General features: G+C 51.4%; 9 protein-coding genes across 9 annotated transcripts; 4 read left to right on the top strand and 5 right to left on the bottom strand.

Moving 5' to 3' along the window:
- Positions 1–290: 290 nt before the first annotated feature.
- On the bottom strand, positions 291–596 carry AA0111_g10345 (hypothetical protein; the record flags this gene model as incomplete). Its single annotated transcript, XM_028644084.1, has 2 exons — positions 291–302; positions 354–596. The coding sequence occupies 2 exons, from the start codon at positions 594–596 to the stop codon at positions 291–293; spliced, it is 255 nt and encodes an 84-aa protein (XP_028502044.1).
- A 256-nt stretch (positions 597–852) lies between these two features.
- Positions 853–1413, top strand: AA0111_g10344 (hypothetical protein; the record flags this gene model as incomplete). Its single annotated transcript, XM_028644083.1, has 1 exon — positions 853–1413. One exon carries the CDS (start codon positions 853–855, stop codon positions 1411–1413), a length of 561 nt encoding a protein of 186 aa, XP_028502045.1.
- An 806-nt stretch (positions 1414–2219) lies between these two features.
- AA0111_g10343 (hypothetical protein) lies at positions 2220–3776 on the top strand (the record flags this gene model as incomplete). The annotated part of the gene is made up of 3 exons (XM_028644082.1): positions 2220–2520; positions 2589–3591; positions 3647–3776. 3 exons carry the CDS (start codon positions 2220–2222, stop codon positions 3774–3776), a joined length of 1434 nt encoding a protein of 477 aa, XP_028502030.1.
- Positions 3777–4125: 349 nt separating this feature from the next.
- On the bottom strand, positions 4126–5874 carry AA0111_g10342 (hypothetical protein; the record flags this gene model as incomplete). The annotated part of the gene is made up of 1 exon (XM_028644081.1): positions 4126–5874. The coding sequence occupies one exon, from the start codon at positions 5872–5874 to the stop codon at positions 4126–4128; it is 1749 nt and encodes a 582-aa protein (XP_028502031.1).
- A 2093-nt stretch (positions 5875–7967) lies between these two features.
- On the top strand, positions 7968–9743 carry AA0111_g10341 (hypothetical protein; the record flags this gene model as incomplete). Its single annotated transcript, XM_028644080.1, has 2 exons — positions 7968–8367; positions 8416–9743. 2 exons carry the CDS (start codon positions 7968–7970, stop codon positions 9741–9743), a joined length of 1728 nt encoding a protein of 575 aa, XP_028502048.1.
- Positions 9744–11996: 2253 nt separating this feature from the next.
- Positions 11997–12965, bottom strand: AA0111_g10340 (hypothetical protein; the record flags this gene model as incomplete). The annotated part of the gene is made up of 2 exons (XM_028644079.1): positions 11997–12661; positions 12773–12965. 2 exons carry the CDS (start codon positions 12963–12965, stop codon positions 11997–11999), a joined length of 858 nt encoding a protein of 285 aa, XP_028502049.1.
- Positions 12966–13740: 775 nt separating this feature from the next.
- Positions 13741–15613, bottom strand: AA0111_g10339 (hypothetical protein; the record flags this gene model as incomplete). The annotated part of the gene is made up of 2 exons (XM_028644077.1): positions 13741–15023; positions 15076–15613. 2 exons carry the CDS (start codon positions 15611–15613, stop codon positions 13741–13743), a joined length of 1821 nt encoding a protein of 606 aa, XP_028502118.1.
- Positions 15614–16317: 704 nt separating this feature from the next.
- On the bottom strand, positions 16318–18347 carry AA0111_g10338 (hypothetical protein; the record flags this gene model as incomplete). Its single annotated transcript, XM_028644076.1, has 8 exons — positions 16318–16344; positions 16394–16658; positions 16728–16782; positions 16837–16863; positions 16913–17496; positions 17547–17636; positions 17686–18132; positions 18181–18347. The coding sequence occupies 8 exons, from the start codon at positions 18345–18347 to the stop codon at positions 16318–16320; spliced, it is 1662 nt and encodes a 553-aa protein (XP_028502117.1).
- Positions 18348–19062: 715 nt separating this feature from the next.
- Positions 19063–21808, top strand: AA0111_g10337 (AP-1 complex subunit gamma-1; the record flags this gene model as incomplete). The annotated part of the gene is made up of 5 exons (XM_028644075.1): positions 19063–19072; positions 19127–19439; positions 19492–20467; positions 20519–21658; positions 21710–21808. The coding sequence occupies 5 exons, from the start codon at positions 19063–19065 to the stop codon at positions 21806–21808; spliced, it is 2538 nt and encodes an 845-aa protein (XP_028502112.1).
- Positions 21809–22111: the final 303 nt, after the last annotated feature.

Genomic DNA, 22111 nt, shown 5'->3' with positions numbered 1-22111 from the left:
GAAAAGACTTTTGGACGCCGGTTGCGGTGGTGACTGGGCTATCTTCATAGAGGCAGAGGTGTGTCTACACCTCACCACCGGCACTCAGCGTGCGCTACGCTACTGAACAAGTTCATAGTATTGGCTTTGACAGCCATAGACAAGCAGCATGTACCCATCTGTTCCTCGCTGCCCACGAGCCGGCCTCGCGCATGTCTGTGCCATCTGGATGGAGAGCGACTGTTGCTTTGGATTCTCGTTTCTGCATGTCGTTGTAATCAACCCTATTGTTTGGATCCGAAGTATCCTTTTCAGTCTTGTTGCTACTTGCTGTCAGCTTGCTGCTTAAGAGACTCCATATGTTTGTTACTCACCTCAGGCGGCGGCCCAACTGGCCTGACCATGCGCTCGAGCAACTGCAGTCTAGTCTTTTCGCGCGGCTGTCCCAGGCCGATGCTCATGTACTGCAGAAGAGGCGGATGGCCGACATAGCTCGAAAGCGAGTCGCGCGCAATGTTCGATGTCCATTCGTGCTTGGTAGTGTCTGCGCTCCCGATACCGATGTAGCGAGCTTGGAGGGCTTCGAGTTGTTGCTGTGCGCGTAGTTTGTCGGCCATGACTGCGATATGTACGGAATTCGGGTAGTCGTCTAAGATGCGCGGATCGGGTCGTTTGGGTTTGACAGGCAAAAGTTGGGAACGTCGCGACCGCGGAGGTGCTGGGGGGATTCCGGCTTAGTCATGACGATGCATCAACTCCACCATCGCGACAGCCTGAGGGACGCATATCATCAACTCGACAAGCCTCGGAGCGCAACACTTTCCTTCTAGAATTACGCGTCGCATAATCATCTGCAACCGGGAAACAGCCACCATGAGCAACCAAGACACGATCATGGGCAACGCGCCCCTCACACCACGCGACGAGCCTGAACTCACATCCCCAATGGTCGACTTCTCACCATCGACAGTCCCATATGACGAGGCCTTTGAGAACGGCCTCATGGATATATTACTCAACCCTCCGTCTCAACCATCCCCGAGAAAGCCCTCGGACGATACCCCTACAATCCCCGCGTCACAACTACCTATACCACTCTCCTCCAACCTCCGTACACATACTTCCGCCATACCGGGCCTGTACGTCACCCACAAGAATGGATATCACACAGGCGGCCCAGGTCCATCGCCCCACACTATCGAGGAGTTCGCAGATAGATTCATCAGAGAGCATGGCATCGAGGACGCGGGGCAGTTGGAGAGGGTAGTGGAGGATGTCGTCCGGCACAAGCTGGAAGAAGCTAAGCAGAGGATGGAGAAGAGGAAGGAGCTTGTAGAGAAGAACAGAGGTATTGAGAGGGAGTTGGAGGATCTGAGGTTACAGAGGAGTGCTGAGCTGAGGGTTATGGAGAGAGTCAAAGGGAAGAGGAGATGAAGCTCAGAGAGTGTCCTAGTGCTTGTATAGATTGGAGCCGTCAGGAGATGTGCTACCAAGTTGTTATGATACCCGACATTTCTTATGTCAAATTAGTGGAGCCGCAGCCATCAGCTTCATCTACAGCGATTTATTCTTGGTGGGCATTAGGAGCATAGACTCCTTGGCTGATCTATGGTGACATCCTCATACAAGGTAAATGTATGACCATGTTCGTTTATACAGAGATACAGGCTCTAATGCTCACTGGCCACACCGAGTACGCACTGCCATTGCGCGTACGATCCAGCAGCCCGACCGCAACATCCACGATATCCCAGCTCTGTAGAGTGGCAAGTCACCAGTATATCAATAGTCCCATAGAGCACGTGAATCATCCCTGACACGAAAGTGCCCTATGCCCTAAGCGGGGGACAAAGCTACCCGACCGATCAGACTTGCAGCCCACGGCAGAGAGAGAAGCTCTGGCCAATAACGTCATACCTCAACGATCATCACTGCAGCCTCCATGGACGCGCAGGACCCTTGATCATCGCTGCGGCGTGAATTCGAGGGTCATCTGCTTTGCCATCGCGATCTGCCCCTGCAGCTTGTCGCCATGTTTGTTCCACCCAACAGGTGGGGGTGGATACCACAACCTTGATTTTTTGATCGCAAATTGTCATCTCTACTCCGCGCTACATGTAACGGGTCGGTACCGCGTCACTACGGCCAACGCATGAGCACGAACAATCTCGGCTGGTGCATAACTTGAATACACACCATTGTAGGCGTACCTTTGTACGGTACACTGGCGACCCGCCAAAATGGCAGACAAACTTGGACATCTGGCTTGGAGCGGCTTCAAGCTCACATTTGGACTTGTCAGCCTTGCTGGAGCATGGACAATGGCGGTCGTCAAGAACGGTGCTCTTTGGGCAAAGGATACCCAAGAAGAGAAGCGGGATTTGGCTGCTGCGCAAGAGAGGTTTTGGAGTCTCGATCGAGAGCCTCTGCCAGGCTTCAAGCCTTCTTTCTTCAAGACCACCACCGGCACGAGTCTGCACTATGTCATTAACCAAGGCGCTGAATCATCAACGGCAAAGAATGTTGCTGTCTTCATACACGGTATGTAGTTCCTAGGCAGAGTCATCAAAGGCCCCAACTTCAGGAACAATACAGCTAACCAAGGCCAGGCTTCCCAGACTCCTTCCTCGTCTGGCGACACCTCCTCCAATCCGCGTCTCTACAGAAGGACACCATTCTGATAGCCGTCGATCTTCCTGGCTACGGCGGCTCCGATAGTCTGCCCGCATACGGCCCGAACGAAGTACTCGAAGCGCTGAGCGAGTTCATTGTCGGCATCAGAGAACAATTTCTGCAGCAAGGCAAAAAGACAGTTGTAGTCACACACGACTGGGGTGCCGTCATTGGTGCGCGACTGGCGTCCGAGGCACATGTGCTAGCAGACCACTGGATCATTACAGGCGGTATTATCCCTGGTCTACAACGTTCAAATGGGAGGAATAGGATACTGTTGGCCAAGCAGATGCTGAGGACATGGATTCGCTCGCCATTCAACTTTCGTCTGTTCAAAAACGGCCTACATGCGCTAGGCCCTGTGGCTGGGCAATTCCGACGCTCTTTCTACATTTTCGTATTCCATCTACCGTGGCCTCTAAACAATACCTTCGCAACTTTCGGCAATTACTGGTTCTTGCGCATTCTCCACAGCTTCGGCAAGGGCACGCCGGGAAAGAGCAAGACCCCTGCTGTCTTAAATCCTATAGAAGCTGCCGAGGCCATGGCGATTTCGACTGGCCCTGGAAGCGCTCAGTTGGAGAAGACGAACAGTAACAACGAAAGGTATGGCGAATCCGTCAAGACGAGAGTAGGCGACCGCGGCATGTCCGAGAAGATTCGCATCTATCGGGAAAACCTTGTCTTTGGAAAGTGGGAGAAGTCGCTCGAGATTACTGCCGCTTTGTACAACATCTCATCCGAAGCTACCTCTTCACAATCTCTATCCCCGTCAGGCACCCTTTCCAACATGGCACCCGAGGGTGCGCTGAAGGCCCCTTCGACGTTGATGATGGGACTTCATGAGCCGGCATTTGACCAACGGCTCTCCCTCGACAACGCTCGAGACTATCTGGTCAAAGGAAGCCAGGTGGTAATCATCAAGGAAGCGGGTCATTGGTACGCGGAACCTAATCAGTCTGTTGATGAGAATACACATGCTAACACCTTATAGGCTACCGCTCGAGCATACAGGTAGACGCGCAATGGAGAAGACGTTGCAGTGGGCGTTGCACAATGGCGCGGGAGGAGAAACGATACCCTTTGAGTCGATGAGCGATGTACGCATTTTGGAGGCTTTGTAAGAAACGATATATAGGATTTGTGTTACGAGTCTTCCGAGCGACTCGTCCATTGAACGATCTTACAAGATTGTCTCAGGATAACGCAGAACCAGCGCATCGAGGCAGCAAAAAAACGTGGTAATCGTCAACAGCCTAATCAGGATACGACACTGAAAGACTGGGCGATGGTAAGAGAGGCTCGGGATTCAGCGGAAAATGTTCACCAACGCAGACAATCATGTCATTATGATTTTGCTCTACACCAGGCAACCGAGATTAGGATACGCAGAATACAAAAGCAGCTACACGCATATGCCAGTGTATGCCACACGCTAAATCAGCACAAATATACATCCTACATGTTGACCTTTTAAATGCCATCGGTCCCCTCTCTGCTAACTCCAAACATGGGTACAGCACTATCACTAATACCCTGTACGCGCTCACTCACTCCACTTGCCTCCATAGCCCTTGGACTTCCCATTGCAGGTGTATTACTAGGCCAAGCCCACAGCGCATCGAAGTCAATCTGCTCATCCTGCCCACTCTCTTCGGAATTCAAACTTGGGACGCGTGTTGCTTCCAGAGCAGAGAGATCAAGCATTGCTGATAGCGAAGGTGGCTTCGAAGTAGATGTGAAGGGAGGTGTGGCCATATCCATTGGTGGTGGTTCCTGGATTGGTGATAGATGAACCCTAAAATCTTCTCCTGCGGCAGCGGGTGTATGCTGGACGTTGGTTTGATGTTGATCTTGGTCAAGATGATGATGTTGCTCAGATACTTGGTACGTGAGTATCGGCTCGTTGAGCGGCGCTGTTTGCATCCCAGGGTAGATGTGTACTGGGACTTGATGGAGCCGTGGTGTTGCCTCCACTGGGTTCGTCGTATGCACCATGTCCGTCGTCTGGGGGTCGGCGTTCCGTTGTTGCTGCGGCATCTGCACCCCGTAGAGTTGTGATGCAATGCTGGGCAACGTCGAATTGCTTGTCTGATCCTGTCGCCTACGTAGTCGCTGCTGTGCGACGACGTCTCGAAAAGTACTGAGGATATAAACAAGACGGCTGGCCTGTTGATCGCTCTCAGCGCAGTAGTTCATGACGTTTATAGCATTAACCACGCAATTGTCCGTCAACTCGATTTGGTAAAGACCGGCAAAATCGCTCGCGAGGATCACGAGTGTGGCTGCGAAAAGGAAATAGATGACAGCTGGGTTGCGCCGGGATAGGTAACCAGCTTCGTAAGCGTTTTGTACTAGCAAAATGGTGTGTACAGAGGCAATGACACACGCTTCGCTGAACCTCTCCATACGATGAAAGGGTCTTGGCCCTCTTGAACTAGACTGTTCGACGTGTCTTTGAGTCTCCTTGTTGAGTATATATAGTAAGAAGGGTCGGGTCAGGAGGATGATGGAATGACAGTAAAACAAGTTGGTATGCAAGATAGCCACACCTTGACTGGGCGAAGCAGTCGCCGCTTGTCGCCATTGCAAGATGGGTGTCAGCAGTCGCGGCCAAGTCTTGCATATGTCTGATATCTCCTGTGCAAGGCGTGTGCTAATCTTGCGTTGCTGGTAAACCTTCCGTAAGATGACGCCAATCACTCTACAGCTCCGGACGGTGGCCTCTAAAGCTTGAGGACCAGTCTCGTTGAAATCGTATACAGTCTTTGCACTGAAGCTCCAGTTCTGGTCGCGAACACAGTCTGGCGGCCGCAGGGTGTCTCCTGAGCAGTCATCCTCCGATATAGCGGTTGGGCGACCCAGAGAGCAGGACAGCAATCGATCCATGACAAAGATCGACCGCCAAAGGTCTTTCCGCTGAGTTTGCTCTTCGGGACTGAAGATGACCATAGTCTCTTCTCTGTGTAGACCGAGCGCAAGCGCAGATCGTACTGCCATGCCAAGCAATGCAAAAGCAGTGTTTCGCTTGGTCTTGGCCAACATGTAATAGGACATGAGGAGTAGCGCTTGGACAGACCAAAAGTCCTGGTCTTCCAGCCCAGTCATTGGATCGTTCATGTTCTTAGCATTGAGGTAGAACGCTTCGGCTCTATCGAGGTGCTCGCTTCGAAGCTTGTCGATAATCAGAGCTTCAGGACTTCCTGAAAGTGGTGTAGCCATTGTCAGTCCAATAGCAAAGACTAGATTGAGTAGGCATAACCAGGAGGCGTCCACAGATAGTGGATCGGAATAGCAATGGTCTAATTTCTCGAGAAAGTAGTCACGATGGAATACCTGCAACAAGCCATGAGTATTGACAAAAAAGGCATCTACGAGCAGGCGAGCCGTTTGCTCGTCTGGAAGGAGACTTGTGTGTCGATAACCCAACGGGAGCGAGTATTGGCCTTCGACTATCTTGTGTCGTCGAGGGTCAGTTGTGAACGGTGATGGACCGGCTACCGTTTCGACCATCATCCGGAGGAGCTGGAGAAAGGACAAGGTGGCTGCATCGCCTATATATATCACTCGACCGGTTGGATCTTGTAGCATACGGCTCTGGCTTGGGAACTCCGCCACATCATCCGCACCATCGTGAGGTGTAGTAACATTCGTGGAATTAGGTCTTTCGCGTGCATTCTCAAGGTTGCTAGATAGGCGATCAATTGGAACACCTGTGTGCTCAATGCTTGGTCTGGGGCCTGGCGACTTGAATGGTGTTTCTTGCTTTACACTGAGTGTGCGTGCGAAGTGATTTGGACGAGTACCGGAAGACGTTCGGTTATGCGACAACAGCGGGTTTGCCTGCGTATGCTCATTGTTGGATGTGTCCGTACCCGAGTTTTCATTCAGGCTATGGAGACAGTCAGTGATTGTATTTGAGACTGAGTAGGCAGTGTTGATCAGGGACGTAGTGATTCAAAAAGGAGTATCAACGTTATACGATTCTACAAACGCAATAGTGTAGTAGAACGTAAAGTACTTACGACGGGTTGTCATTCTCGTTGCTGTTCTCAATTGTGCGTCTCTTTGTGGGTGGTCCATCCTCGTTCGGGGAATTAGGATCCCGATCCGCATATGTACATGTGAATTTGCGCTTATCACACGTGTTGCATGGGCATAAGCCGTTGCACTTTGTTTCGTCAGTCTTGGTCTACCAGGCAGAGCACGTGATTTCACGTGTCCGTGAGTCATCTTGCGAAGGAGCCGATTTGATCTGATCTACAGATGATATCTGCGATTACAAAGCGATGCGTGACTACAGAGTTCGTTATGCTCTTGAAGAAAATTATGGGGTTGCGGAGCTAACCGAAAGCCTCCCGCAATGCTCTAAGCAGGCAGCGAAGCTTGATCGGTGTGCAAGACAACATCAATATGCTAGCGCAGTATCATGCAAGAACAGAGAGTTGCAGGTCGTGAACGCTGACAGGGATCTGTGCCAAGGGCTTTCATAACCGAGTGCACATAGGCTCATGATGCAGCAGTTGACGAGTCTGAGAGCTTGACTTGCCTTTTGTTTTCTTCTCTTGCAACTTTCGCACGCCTGTGCCGTACGCTGTCGTTGGTCTAGGACGCGTCATATTAGCCGTGTGTTTCGCCGGTACGAGCGCAGACGTACCTGGTGGGACCTTGGGTCGCGTCATTACTGTATAAGGCCTGCGGCAGTATCTAGGTAGCAATCGCTATCACGTGCGAATTCGGATGGTCAATGCCTGGGAGTACATTGCCGACGCGACGGATGGATGAGCTGGTCGGAAGATGCACTCGCGGTAATGAAGAGAGCGAGTCACGGAAGTCCCATAACACTACGGAAAAACAACCCGGAAAAGAGCCCCGTGCAGCCTTTGCTGGTTAGATTGATGAACGGATGACGGTTACAGTATGATTGAGGTGGTCTCGCTGATGAAAATGGGTGGTAATTGCTTCGCGGTTGTCGCGAGGCCGCGAAGCTTGGGCTGCCACTGTTCCGAAAATCGAGTAGCGCTTGATGTCTGCCGATCATCACGAAATCGGCGGCACGTTCATACCCCAGCCCAGCCCGCCCTTTAGACTCAACCCGTTGACGTGCAGGACACCTGCTAGCCGACGCTGATTGCAATTGCCACGATCGCAAGCGGTCACCATGCTCGACATGCCGCTAATCAACTTTTCAACACCGAAGCCGTCACCAAGCAGCAATTCCCTCGGCCCGTTCTTGAAAGGGCAACCAGTCTTTTACCTGAAAACCCCTTCGCTGCCATTCCATCCCATCTGGTCTAATCTTTACATCACTCAACATGGCTCCATATTTGGGGACCGATAGTCATCAGCATCAATGCGCCACACAAGCCAACACCCTATTGGCGGGCACCACATCAGCATTAGAACAGTTAATCACTAAGGCGAGGCAAAACCTGCCCGAAGAGTCGCTGCCTCACATTGCCAACGTCAAGTTTTCGACTGCCAATACAGGAAGCCCTTACTTTCCCAGTCCACTGAAGCAAACGGAAGCCATCTCAGCTCTTAAGGCAGTTGAAGCAGGAGTTGCATCTGCTATAGCTGATCTACAACATGCTCAGAGGCCACGGAACATTGCTGTGGATCTCGAAAGAGCAACCGCATTTCTATTCTCAACATACTTAGCCACTGTAGGAGGGTTCGATAAGTCAAACCCAAAAGCGAAGAAGTTACTCAAAGGTTTGACTTGCTGCTTTAGCATGTGATGGTCGTCACTGACTAAGACAGACACCGATCTTCTACAAGCGCAGTCTATTCTTTACCGCAGATTGTCGGCAAACCTCTACCAGACAAAAAACCCAGGAGAATACTTCCATCTTCATGGCTCTCTTGAAGCAACCAAAGCGCTCAACATGATTGGTCTGGAAGGATCACGGCCCGATTTGACAGAATATCATGAATGTATCCAGATTATCGAGGATCATGTCAGACAATACACTGCCGAACAGCTCGAAGAAATGAACTCAAAGATCAGACAAGCCGGGGTAACTTGCCTGAAATGGGAGGATTTCCAGAAATCCGATCACGGACAGGTTCTCCTTCAACAACCACCTTGGAAAGTAGAAACGCTCGAAACTGAAACTCCCGCGACTCCTCTTCCTTTCCAGTCGTCGCGTGCGCCCAAGCCACAAATCCTTGCCGGTATCCGCGTCCTCGAACTTTGTCGCATCATTGCGGGCCCGGCAATGGGTCGTGGTCTGGCCGAATACGGCGCTGAGGTCATCAAAGTCACGTCGCCGAACCTTTCCGACGTGCCTTTCTTCCAAGTGGATGCAAACATTGGCAAGCACACTACCGACCTGAATCTGAAGGAGCCAAAAGATCGAGCTATCTTCGAAGAACTTCTACAGTCTGCAGATGTAGTTTTGGATGGTTACCGGCCTGGTAGTCTGGATCGCCTCGGATATGGACCCCAACAGCTCCTCCACCTTGCCAAGAAGCGCGGTAAGGGCTTCGTCTATGTTGCCGAAAATTGCTTCGGACATACTGGACCATGGGCATCACGACCAGGCTGGCAGCAAATTGCAGACTGCGTGACTGGTGTGGCCTGGGCTCAGGGTCAAGCAATGGGATTGAATGAGCCTGTCGTTCCACCGTTTCCCATGAGCGACTACGGTACAGGCTGCATGGGCACCATCGCTGCGCTTGTCGGGCTACACAGACGAGCGAAGGCTGGCGGGAGCTATCTAGGCACCACGTCGTTATGCCAGTACGATATATATTTACTTCAACTCGGACTTTACGACGAGCATATAATGGCTGAGCTAAGGAAGGAGCATGACCAGGAGTTCTTTCAGTTGCGACATCACGATTCGGTAGATGAGGTCGGAAAGAGAGCACTGAAGACCATGAGACGAACACATCCCGAATTGTTCGAGGATAGACATATGCAGGAATGCTTCAGTAAGGGGTTCAATGCCAACGTTAGGACCATCCGGCCAGTTGTCGATATCGAAGGCTACTGGAACGGCTTCTTGCGCAGCTCCCGCCCCAACGGTTTCGACAACCCTACTTGGGAAGGTTGGGAGATCGATGAAGCTTTATTGCAGGGTTGACGCGGCTCAGCCGTTGCTGCATCACAAAAGCCTTTTCATGTTGTCGTGTCGTTTCCCATGCCCAACTTAGCGGCATTGTACTTGAAAAATACGCACGCCCTTTGTCTTCTCCCTAAGCTGAGTACTGTACTTGTTCCTAATACAATTTCGATAAGCATTTGTCCACGATCTCGACTACCTAAGGTCGCGCCTCGGCATAGTATCTACTGTGCCCCACATCGCCCCACAGTATTGTCAGTCTTCCCGTATAGGCTGGTGCAGCTTCCGACATGCCACTACACGATGCAAGTTTACTCCACATGTACTTGGTGCTTACAATACCACCGGAAGAATAGGGTGTCGCTATATGTACTGTCGTGTCGCTTCGCGCGCGATGTTCCAAGTAGGAAAGAACGCCGGAGAAGGATTATACACTAGGTACGCGTCCCGTTGCAAAACTAGCTCGAGTTACAGTCGCTCAATACCTAGAAGGGCCGTTGAACCTGGAAACGAAGTCGTAGCACATGTAAAGTAAGTTCACAACGGGATTTCGGAGCATCATCTCGGTGGATCATCCCGCTCGTCGGTTGACAATGCGTGCGACATGCAGAAAAATCATGAGCCAGTTGGGGTAAGTACCCAGCTAACCTGTAGTCATTTCGGACTTATTTTGGACCATGAGCTGACTAGATTCAAATCAACTTGCTCCTGAAACCTTGAGAGACATATGGTTAGTCGAGTCGACGATCCCTATATCTCACTACATGTTGACTTTGCTGCAGTAAGGCAATGCCGGTCACAACCGTCACTACTGAGCCTTAGTTAGGCGAATGCCTTTGAATTCAATGGCGCCTACACTAGCATTAATCGCGCTGTCGCATAGTCTCATCAGAACGCGACCTTGCGTTCTTATATATAATCGTTGCTTCTGTAAATATCATTCTCTCAACGTCGATACCCTATGAGTGGCCAACGGTAATATTTCCGTCTGCTGCACTGCTTTCCCGTATAGACATGAGCCCATGCAGGAAGTCGACGTTATCGCCTCATCGTTACATCGGAATCGCGAGAGGAAAATGACGCGATTGGAACGACGACATTTGGAAAGGACGGCGCTACCCTCCGCGCATGCTGGCCATCACGAGGGCTTTTTACTGACTGTGCCATGTTCAGACTCGGAAATGCAAGAGCGATTAAGGTGCTGCTATCCCAGACTTTCACATCTTATGCTTTACGCTGTTATTGTTTGTTAGATTGTTTCCTTATATCGCTGTCTCTGCTTCCCTGATCTCAGCAGCGCATAACACGAAGCCATGAGTCTTGCACTTTTCTCCATTGCTACCTACCGAGTAATTGTTACGCGCAGTCTTTGCTTTATCTCTTTAGTGTCGTGTTTGAGGGTAGTAGAGGCTGCTTACACCCCCGGCTCTGGTGAGTGGAATGTCTTGGATCAGAATAAGAAGTTGAGATGATTCTATTGAACTACGTACAGGTGCCCTATCTATAGGCATATCTAACAAAGAGAGAGGAACAATTAGTTATACTGCTTGTTCGGTACAAACTGATTGTACATGAGATGGAAGCTGGTAGAATCCAACAGAATGTGTAACAGCTGAGCTGGTTGAAATCGTCTTGAGTTTTATCCTATTGTTGGCTGGTACGCCGCAGCACTGTATAGAGAAGATTGAGGTGCGATCGTGAGCTATTACAGCTGGTATGAGCCGCATTCGCTGCTAACGAGATTGCCAACAGCGACGTCCTTGCGACTGATTAGATTGCCGATTGGCATGCAGTTGTCTTGTTGGCTTGATATTTAATAAGAGGCTAATGTGTCACTTGTACTTGGGTTAGAGGTTTCTTACAAAGTCTGAATAGAAGCGTTACTCTTACACGACCTTTTTTTCGATGGTGTTTGTTCTTCGTATTCTTGGTTGTTTTGCGCAAGTGGCTTCTTTGGGAGCATTCAAGGATGTAAAGCACGGTTCCTGGCTTGGTTTCATCTGCTTTATGTCTTGATGATCCTGTGCGGGGATCTCTCTTTCACGTACCTGAGTAATACACATCGAATTGCTAAGTATTCTAGTACTGCCATTCATGGTTCTGGATGAAGCGCGCAACGCAGGGACGTGAGCACACACAACATCTTGCGCGGCTACTAATTCCAGCCTTATTGATCTATTAGGACAACAAGCCAAAGCACGCTTACCTCTGATTCCGCGCAATGTTCACTGCTACCCCCATGCTCCTAACGCTCATCACATGCCCAATCTCTTGTTACCGCGCCTGATTTCCCATCTGACCTTCTACAAGGCCCAGCACACCCAGCATCCAATCTCCGATTTCTTCACTCTCCTCCGGCTTCACTGGATAAAGATGGCCCTGCTCCCAGTGCCTGACCACACTCTTCCCCTCACCAATCTCGTACCACCCATCGATCAATCCTTGCCCCGCCCATTTCCACTGATCCTGTAAGCCCTGAACATGAAATGCCGGTAATTCAATCTTCTTCGCTAACAGCTCCTTCCGCTCTTCCTCGCTCATCCCGGACGCTTCAAGCGCTGCTGTAACAGAGGGCGGAATTAGCGGCGGTGGGGATGAACCACAGACACTGAGTCCAAGAGCAAAATTTAGATGATCAAGCTCTGTTACATCGGCTCCTTTGTCTGCGAGCGCGCGACGCATCTGACAGCCTTTGAGCAGGCCGGCGACGACTTTGGTGCCTTGAGAAAAACCAATCAGACCGACCACCTTGCCACCGCTGGAGTTGATACGCTTGACGGTAGTACGAACGAGATCCTCAACTTCAGGTGACATGGCGTTTGTAGAGTTTCCGGCTTTCATATCGGAGATGGTGACGGTGGATTGCATCCAGCGTTTGAAAGGGCCGCAGCCTTCGAAGAAAGGGAGGACACCTGGACCAGGTTGGGAAGGAAACGGCGCTGGAAGGTTTGGTCAGATTGTTCAATCATCCGAGGAATTAGATGTCCAAGGGCCAAATGTAGTGATGTGGTGTTGATGGAAAGAGGTCGTTGGTGGTTCGGTGTACTTACCTTCTAGACTTTCGACCTCGAAATGTCCTTTAATCACCCTCATCAATCTTGCTAACTGGACTGTATGCACCGTCGCATTGCTTCCTGAGCCATGGAAAGCAAGTAATGTAGGCTTCATATCGCCTTCCAAGCCTGAAGCTCGTGGTGCTATGCCGGGAGTCATGTATGTGCTATTTGTTGTTGGGGCCGCCATTGCAAGAAGATACAATTCCAGATGGATCGGAGACCGACTGGTGAGGAGTCGTCCTGAAGTTTCCTTGAGTATCGCGGATGTACCCTGAATCGCTCGCTGCAGGAAATGGAAACCCTAAAGGGTTGGTGCTGATTTTCCAGATGGTGGGTGGGGAAGAGTGTTTGCTTCTTTTCGTCTGTCGACTACTTTTTACACCGCCAGATAGCCTGTATCCTCTTTTTACCAATGTTGGATAGGCAACTAAAGTCGCACAAGGTGTTGGCTGTTTTCTCACAAGGATCGAGAGGCTTGTGTATTGTAACCGTGGAGGGATGTCCGCTTATCGGGCCGCAAAGGTCGTCATTCGCCAAGAACGTCTGCGTTACTCGCTTCATAAAGAATGATCTATTCTGGCATCGCTACGGTCGACTAGTCAAGACATATGGGAAAAAGAAAGGGAGATTGGTAGACCACGAGAAATTATCCAAACAAAATGTCTAATCAAGATAGAGAATGCCGCTCAAGTGGGGCCGGTTGGTGGGAGATGCATCTCTGGATTACGCATGCATCCACTTGACAAGCGCTTCTTAAGCTAAGAGCGCCCCTTCTAAGCATTCTGTTCATTTTCTGCCCTTCATTGTCATTACTACTCAATATCCACATTGGTTGCTGTGCAGTCTATATCGATTCATTGCCCACATTTGCGCCACACCTTGCCTGTTCGCTAAACGTACGTCACACAGAAGATCAAAGAAGAGGAAGAAAAGGCATCAACGCCTGGTGACCATATTCAAACTCAGAAACTCGTTGTCCCGGCCCTCGGTAGCGTACTCGAAGAATCGCTCGAGCCCTTGCTTCTTATTCCGCTCTTCCCAGAGCTTATACTCGTCCTGGAGCTTGCTCTAGTCCTACCCTTCTCTCCTTCCTTGATCGCCCTCAAGATTTTGATGCCTTCCTCGGTCTTTCCTAGACGAGAGACAAGCGCCGTGTTCTCGTGTTGCAAGTCTCCAATCTGCTCCTTAAGCAACTTGTTCTCCTGCTCCAATATATCCATGCGCTGCTTATACTCGTCTCGCTCCCGCTGAGCTTTGGCAAGCTGGTTCTTATCCGCTTCTTTCTGTTGGCGAAGGAGTAGTTTCCGTGTCTCCTTTTCGCGGCGCTCCTCGAGTTTGCGCATTTCCTTTTCAAACTTTTCCTGTTGTTTCTTCTTCTCTCTCTCGTGCTTCTCGTTTGCCTTTTGCATCTCCTTATCCGTCTTCTGGGTCTCAGCTTGCAAACCCGATTCATGTTTCTCACGAGCCTCTTCGAGTTTTGCCTTCAACTGTTCCTTCTTCTCTTCAATTTTTTGCAGCCCTTTATGATGATGGGTGTCCTCATTCAATGGCAGAGACTGTTGTGACGAGGTCGATGGTGTCGGGATCTCTCTGTCGATGGGAAGGCCATCGCGAGCAGTGGTGAATTGCTCAGCGGACGCAAATGATTCTGCAGAAGATGAGGTGCTCGAAGAGCTGTCAGATCTTGTGCGTCGTAGGCTGTACTGGCTACCGGCTTCCCCAGTTCTATCTACTATACTGGTTCCTACGCCGGCACCCATGCCATTGGCCTCGGTGGGAGAGAAAGTCCGCTCGGTATCGTGCGCTTTGGGTGTTTCTGCGGAGCGGTCTGTGCCTGCCGTTACTTCGGCTTCCACGTCGTCGTCCTTTGCGCATGCCCAGTCAAGAAACTTGACGGCGTCCTGCACTATACTACTAGGGACATTCCGTTCGACCATGAATCGGGGTATGCCACCACCGGGATCACTGCGCGTTACCATTATCCACTCGACTGGGTTAGTCTCGGCGTCACCGTCGCCCATGGGTATCTCTCTGATCATCTCAATCGATTCGTAGAAGCCTCTTACCATGTTGGTTCGCGGCGGCGCATCCGGATGTGAGCAGGGTATGGAGACAACCATGAAATGTCGCGGTATCGAGCTGGCGACTTTGGAGGCGTCGGTAAGACATGTGTCCGAGGTAATGAGGAGGGTGATGAACTCTCGCGGCGAGGTCGGGCCGGGGAACTGGGCGGACAGCTGGTATACTGTCGTCTTGTTAGTTATCTTGGGTGGGTGAGCATACGTGGTATCACGTACCTTGTAGCTGTCCCAGGCCATCTACCGTCATGTCCTCCAGTCTCTGGTCTCCTCCAATGCCTCTTATATTGCCCTCGCCCGGGCCGCCCTGAACTTGGAGACTCTCGGGAAACTCGCTCTTCATTGCGCGCTTCCACTTGTCGAAGCCGAGCCCTTCATGCACGCTCGACCGCGAAAACCAGGCTCCGTGCCGATCCTTTCCGGCCATCTTGAAGACGCTCATTCCTGTAGCGGCTTCATTGTTACCCAGCTTCACCGGCTTTCCCCACGACTTTTGTAGCTCCTCGTGCTCTGGCGCGGGCGGTGGCCGTCGGACTTGCGAAATGGTGAGGTCTTTGGAGCTTGTCGCAGGCTGTTGCTCGGTTCGGGTTCGTTGCGACGACTCGTATGGCGTACCATTGGGCGGTGGAGGCACGGAATTGGCGATGATTTCCGCTTTGGCAAGTATGTCGGGTAGGAATGCTTCGAGGTTGTCGGTAGGGACATCGCTGAACTCTTTCGGCCGGAGGCACGCGAGCGCTTCGTGGAGCTCCGCCATGGTTACGATAGAGTAAAGGCCGGGCTTTAACAATGTCTGTAGAGGATGCGACCAAGGAGCCAAAGCCACAGAATACCTAGACTGTTTGTGGCTGCTGTCAAGCTATATGCGCGCCGCTGTGAATGTTCCGACGTAGCCGTGGTGCCAGCTAGTAAGGTCCGGTGACGGGCGATGAAATCATTACCTGCGATTTATTTGATCTCATTTGCATTTCAGATGGAGCTTGAAAAAAGACTAAGAATGAACAGACGTGAACTAGGCGAGCAGTATGCCGAGATGCAAAGCTTCCAGGACATACGGTACCTGTCTGCATGCTCGCTCTCGCAGGTACTGTTGATACGACGTCATCCCTGCATTCCGCTCGCTCCTTCGCGACGCGTGAGACCGGACGCGGGGTCGCCCGCCTCCACCGACGTATCCCTGGCCACCCTGCATACGAATACGCCCGTAGCCACTACGTCACACTAAGACACGTCCGGAGAGGCTTGCGAAATTGCGACTTTCACTCCTCCAGTCTTTTGGACCCATGTATTACACATGGAACACGCTATACATGTCTAACACAAGTCTAACATGCCATTCTAAGCGTACTGGACAACGTAGTAGAGAGGGGTATTCTGCAAGTCTAGACAGTGCGCCAATTCAATCCAATCCAATCCAATCTAGTCTAATCCGCGCCATGCAGGCGCTGAATCCCCGTCGACTTATACAAGGACATACAAAGCACACATCTGTCCATTTGTTAGTGCTTGTTGGATACATATCCAGTTGGCAGCTTACCATGCTGAGTCCTAAGATCATGCTGCACCAGAAAAGGACATTGTTCAACAGAGTGCGGCCCCTAACCCACTTGCTTCGTTGCAGCATCACAATCGGCATCTGAAGCATCATCGCAATGAATCCGTAGCCTCTAAACTTTCTTGTGATGCAACCCATGACTAGTTCGTGTGCCAGAGCCGAAATGAGAAAGGTGATTGTCGTAGCAAGAGGACGCGACATGTGGTTCTTAGAGGCCGAGTAGACATGTCTTCGGAAGAAATGATGACTGCATGTTGGTGTGTCAAGTCAGTATACGCTTCAGATGACATGCAATTTGTACAGGAGCATAGCTTACACAGGCTTGTTCCACTCGCGCGAGAATTCGAGCCAGTCACAACTATTCCACCAGTCTGCATGATATGTTAGACTGCGGAACTCCCGCTATATGCTCCGCGTGTACTCACCTGCGTAGAATTGGCGGTCGGCGAAACCTGTATTGACTGTTAATAGCAGCTACTAGGCTTGATGGTAGAAACTCACGAGTTATCTCCGCAAAGGCACCCAGGATGTATTCAAATATGACGAGGAAGACTAGCAGGAAGGTAATCATAAAAGGGAAAAGGAGGCGACCGATAGTCTCGCTGAGAATCAAGGTGAAATCTGTAGCGCCATTTGAGTTTTGGAGTCGCACAGCTGATACGTCGAGCACCGGCAATATAAACTCCTCTGCAGTGATGATCATTAGGAAGATGCATCCGAATACGGCCAGAGTCTTGTAGAAGACCTCCAACCAGCGAATACTGGCGTTTCTAGGATACTCAAGCTCATAGCACAAGGTCGGACAAAAGACAAAGTCGACAAAGTTGTAGAGGGTGAGGTTGTTGGGGTATGAGACGTTACCAAGAGGCGAAGCAAGCTCCAACGCGAGGTCTTCTCTCAGTTGGCTCAAATACTCTGCGTTTGCCTTTTTAGGATCGGGCTCTTCTTGGGAGGGAGACTGTGGGATCTCGTGCAGATGAGTACTGGAACTCGGATAGCGAACCGCGGCTACTTTGCTAGCCTTGTCAGGTGTATCGAGATCGTTCAAGCGGCGTAGGGTTTCGCTAAGATGACCGTTGTAAAATCTTGTCTGCGTTAGTTGTGCACTCGATTTCGCAGACAATTGTATCCATACGCATAGGAGTGCATTTTCATGAAGATTGCAAGTAGATGCAGAGTGAAGAAGACCTGGGCAGTCCAGCTCCAGTCGCGAATGAAAGGGTATCTTTGTATTGGTCAGTCTACAGTACAGTCCAGAGCCAGGGCGAGCATACGTAGTCCAGAAAGCTAGCCATATTGTCTGGAATATGCTCTGTACGACCAGACCGGACGCGTTCCAACGCAGGAGCCCTTCCTTGAGGAATTGTCTCTGCAGGGGCAGCGACAAAGCGGTGCTGAACACCATGGCACCGTCAACCAGACCAAGCTCGACAACCTTCTCCTTGAAAAGCGCCCACTGTCTGATCTGGAAGGGATATCCCGTCTCAGTCAGGTTTCGTAGCATCGATGTAAGGACCATGATGGCGAGTCCGATCCAGAACAGAACGAAGAAGCCGCGGAAATCATGATAGTCGCTGTTTGGGTCGAAGTGGGAGACGCGATCTACGTAGTCGATGGTAGGGAACATGCGCTGCTTGCGCTGAGCGCGTATCTGTCGCCGCGCTGAAGAGGAAGCCTGGACGGAAGGCGGGGCATCTGGGGGTATGGGTGTACTTCTTCCACTGGAAAAGGTCAGCTATGTACCACCTCCACAGCACTGGCTCTGATACCTAGAGACGCCGGACCCAGGTTCCCGGAGCGTGCCATTCTTGTTAAACGCTTCATCGCTAAGTTGAGGCTTGAGCAAATCGATCCTCGTGGGTTTGCGCGGTCGCGGCGAGTGGAACTCTGTGTTCCCGTTGTGAGCAGTCGCGTCATAAGACGTAGACTCGGCCATTATGAAGAGAGGTGTGTGCGCATGTCGCGGATGTGTAGTGGGAAGGAGGATTCAGTCAGATGTGGTCAGGCCAGTCTATGATCAGCAAACTAACAGGGTCACAGGCTGTTCGTCTTATGGGGCAGTGAGTGGCAGACAAGACTCTGGACAAGCGCTTGCCACGAAACAGGTAATGGAACAGTAACAGGCTTGCATTTGATACGTGCAGACGTGCGAGGACTATGCAAGTGCATGCTGTCTGCTGATGCAGTGACCTAGCGGTTAGGGGAGTTGGCATCGACGGTAGAAGGGTCGGTTACATCAGCGGTCGCGCGAGTCAGGGCAAACATGTTGGAAGCAACCCCAAGAGTCGCAACGTCTCGTGGCAAGTGAAGTGGCTGGGGGCTGGATAGCGGAATACACGGTGACGAGGACAGCCAGAGGTCATTATCAGCTTGCATCTCGCCGAGTATGCAGTGGTGCAAAACACGTTTGCTTGTGCCTGTTTGTCGTCGGTGGCAGGTGCGTCCGACATCTGGAACAAATGACGGCCCGGCCAGCTGTAGGCCATGCCCAAACGTTGCCGACTACCAACTCGCAGCAGCAACAATTCGCAGAGCTACCCGTGACTGATTCGTATTTCCGACTGACGGCCGAATTCACCTCTTGTCCTCCCACAACATCCCTCTATCGAATCCATTAACGCTGTCCGGGTGGGGTCCAAGAGGCCACCACAATGGCTTCCTGTACGCCAAGCACCGCGACCCCAGCAGCTGTGGACATGTGCTAAGGATATACAGTGAAGCAGTTCATCCGAAATGTGCGCGCTGCAAAGACAATTGCCGACGAGCGTGCCGTTGTGCAAAAAGAGAGTGCGGCGATCCGCGCGAGCTTTAGGGAGGAAAGCCACGACTCCAACGTGAGGAGGAACAATGTCGCCAAGCTACTGTATCTCTTCACGCTGGGTGAGAGGACACACTTTGGCCAGATTGAATGTCTGAAGCTGCTGGCCTCTCCGCGCTTCGCCGACAAGCGCTTGGGATACCTGGGGACCATGTTGCTGCTGGACGAGAACCAGGAAGTCTTGACGCTGGTGACCAACTCGCTCAAGAAGTAGGCCCTGACCAGAAGCACTTGTGCAAGTCGGATGCTAACTGGTGCGCAGCGACCTGAACCACCCCAACCAATACATCGTCGGTCTCGCCCTCTGCACTCTCGGCAACATCGCCTCCGTCGAAATGGCTCGAGACTTATTCCCCGAAGTCGAAACGATAATATCGAGTGCAAACCCGTACATACGCCGCAAAGCCGCAATCTGCGCCATGAGGATATGTCGTAAAGTGCCCGACTTGCAGGAGCATTTCCTGGAAAAGGCCAAGTTACTACTACAGGATCGAAACCATGGCGTCTTGCTGTGTGGCGTCACCCTAGTGGAAAACCTCTGTGAGGCTGACGAAGCCGAGGATGACGAGAACGGCGTCAGGGACATCTTCAGACCCACGGTCCCCAGCCTGGTCAAGATACTCAAGGGGCTCTCCTCGTCTGGCTACGCGCCCGAGCACGATGTGACGGGCATTACAGATCCATTCCTGCAGTGCAAGCTACTCCAGCTGCTACGAGTTCTGGCCCGCGGTGACGCACACGTCAGCGAACAAATCAACGACATCCTGGCCCAGGTCGCAACCAACACGGATTCGTCCAAGAACGTTGGCAACTCCATCTTATACGAGGCAGTACTCACCATCCTCGATATCGAGGCGGATTCCGGACTTCGCGTACTCGGTGTGAATATTCTGGGAAAGTTCTTGTCCAACCGCGACAACAACATCAGATATGTTGCCCTCAACACTCTCATCAAAGTTGTCGCAGTGGAACCCAACGCTGTACAAAGACATCGCAACACTATCTTGGATTGTTTGCGTGATCCCGATATCAGTATCAGACGGCGAGCGCTCGACCTCAGCTTCACTCTGATCAACGAGAGCAATGTGCGGGCGTTGATAAGAGAGCTGCTCGCTTTCTTGGAAGTTGCCGACAATGAGTTCAAGCCTGTCATGACCTCTCAGATCGGAATCGCGGCGGACCGCTTCGCACCTAACAAGAGATGGCACGTCGATACCATGCTGCGTGTTCTGAAACTCGTAAGTCTGTAGTTTCCACCTGATGTGGATCTGACTAACCTTGTGCATCAGGCTGGAAACTACGTCAAAGAGCAGATCTTGTCATCCTTTGTGCGACTAATCGCCACTACACCGGACCTCCAAACCTACTCCGTACAGAAGTTATATGCCGCTCTCAAAGAAGACATCACACAGGAAGGTCTTACCCTGGCTGGTTCCTGGGTTATCGGAGAGTACGGCGATGCGCTACTAAGAGGTGGTCAATACGAAGAGGAGGAACTTGTAAAGGAAGTCAAGGAGAGCGACATCGTCGATCTTTTTGAGACCATATTGGGTAGCAGTTATGCTGGTCTCATCGTCCAACAGTACATTGTTACAGCTTCTATGAAACTGACAACACGTTTGAGCGACCCTGCTCAAATTGAACGACTACGGCGGTTATTACAACGGTATTCCGCAAACCTCGATGTTGAGATCCAACAGCGTGCGGCTGAGTACGGAAACCTGTTTGGTCATGACCAGATCAGGAGGGGTGTTCTGGAGAAGATGCCACCCCCTGAAATTCGTGAAGAGTCACGAGTTTTGGGAGAAGCAACCAAGAAACGGCAGTCGAAGATCGCCAAGAAGAAGCCTGCGCAAGCGGCAACCGAAGACTTGCTACTGGATCTGATGGGCGACGCAGGCCCGTCGAGCAGCATGAATGGAGCAGCCAACGGAACTCAACAGAGTCAAGATTTGCTTGCAGATATCATGGGCGGATCTTCGTCACCGCCTCAGACCTCATCTCCAGCACCACAATCAAACGTAGCGAACATCATGGACCTCTTCAACTCTGGACCTAGCACCTCTCCAGCCCCAGCACAGCCGCGCGCGCCACCACAAGGAAATTCAATGGACCTTCTCGGTGGTCTCGGTGGCATGTCGTCGCCACCACCACAAGCTTCAACGCCTGCAGCGGCTTCTGGTCCACCTGCGCATCCAGCATACAACAAGAATGATTTACAGATCACGTTCCAGCTCAAGCGTGACGCCAATGCTGTGCAACTCCTCGCACGCTTCCGCAATACTGGAAGCTTCGGTCAGCTATCAGGTGTGAATCTACAGGCTGCCGTTCCGAAAAGCCAAAAACTGCAGTTGCAACCTATCAGCAGTAGCGAGTTGGAGGGAGGTCAAGATGCGACCCAGCAAATGAGGGTCACAGCTGTTAATGGGGTAAGCAGTCATCACATGCTTTTGTTAGAGATCTTATGCTAACAGACCTAGCCACCACCAGCAAGACTAAAGCTCCGACTCAAGATCAGTTACTCGGCAGGTGGTGGTGCTCCGGTAACAGAGCAGGTCGATTGGGCCGAGCCGACATGATTGCACAGCACATATTGGTAGTAGCGTCTTCAAGTAGCGAGCAGCATAGAGCAAATGACATACCCAGGCGATCATGACATGCGCACAACAGATAAAACAAGTGCACAGCCTACCCGCGTGCTAAATTGCGCAAACACGTCCAACACTCAATATGGAGCGATTTGTCCTGTACTAGCGACACGCTCTATCAACGCCTAATCTGTTCATGAAGAAGCACTTTAGGTCACAATGACAGAGGTGGAAATAAGATGCGGGATTGGCGCCACGATACATCCGCATTTCCCGTAGATCACCCCGCCATTT

Source organism: Alternaria arborescens (genome assembly GCF_004154835.1).
Source record: "Alternaria arborescens strain FERA 675 chromosome Unknown contig_34, whole genome shotgun sequence".
NCBI classification, from domain to species: domain Eukaryota; kingdom Fungi; phylum Ascomycota; class Dothideomycetes; order Pleosporales; family Pleosporaceae; genus Alternaria; species Alternaria arborescens.
This window is presented reverse-complemented; position numbering and strand designations above follow the sequence as displayed.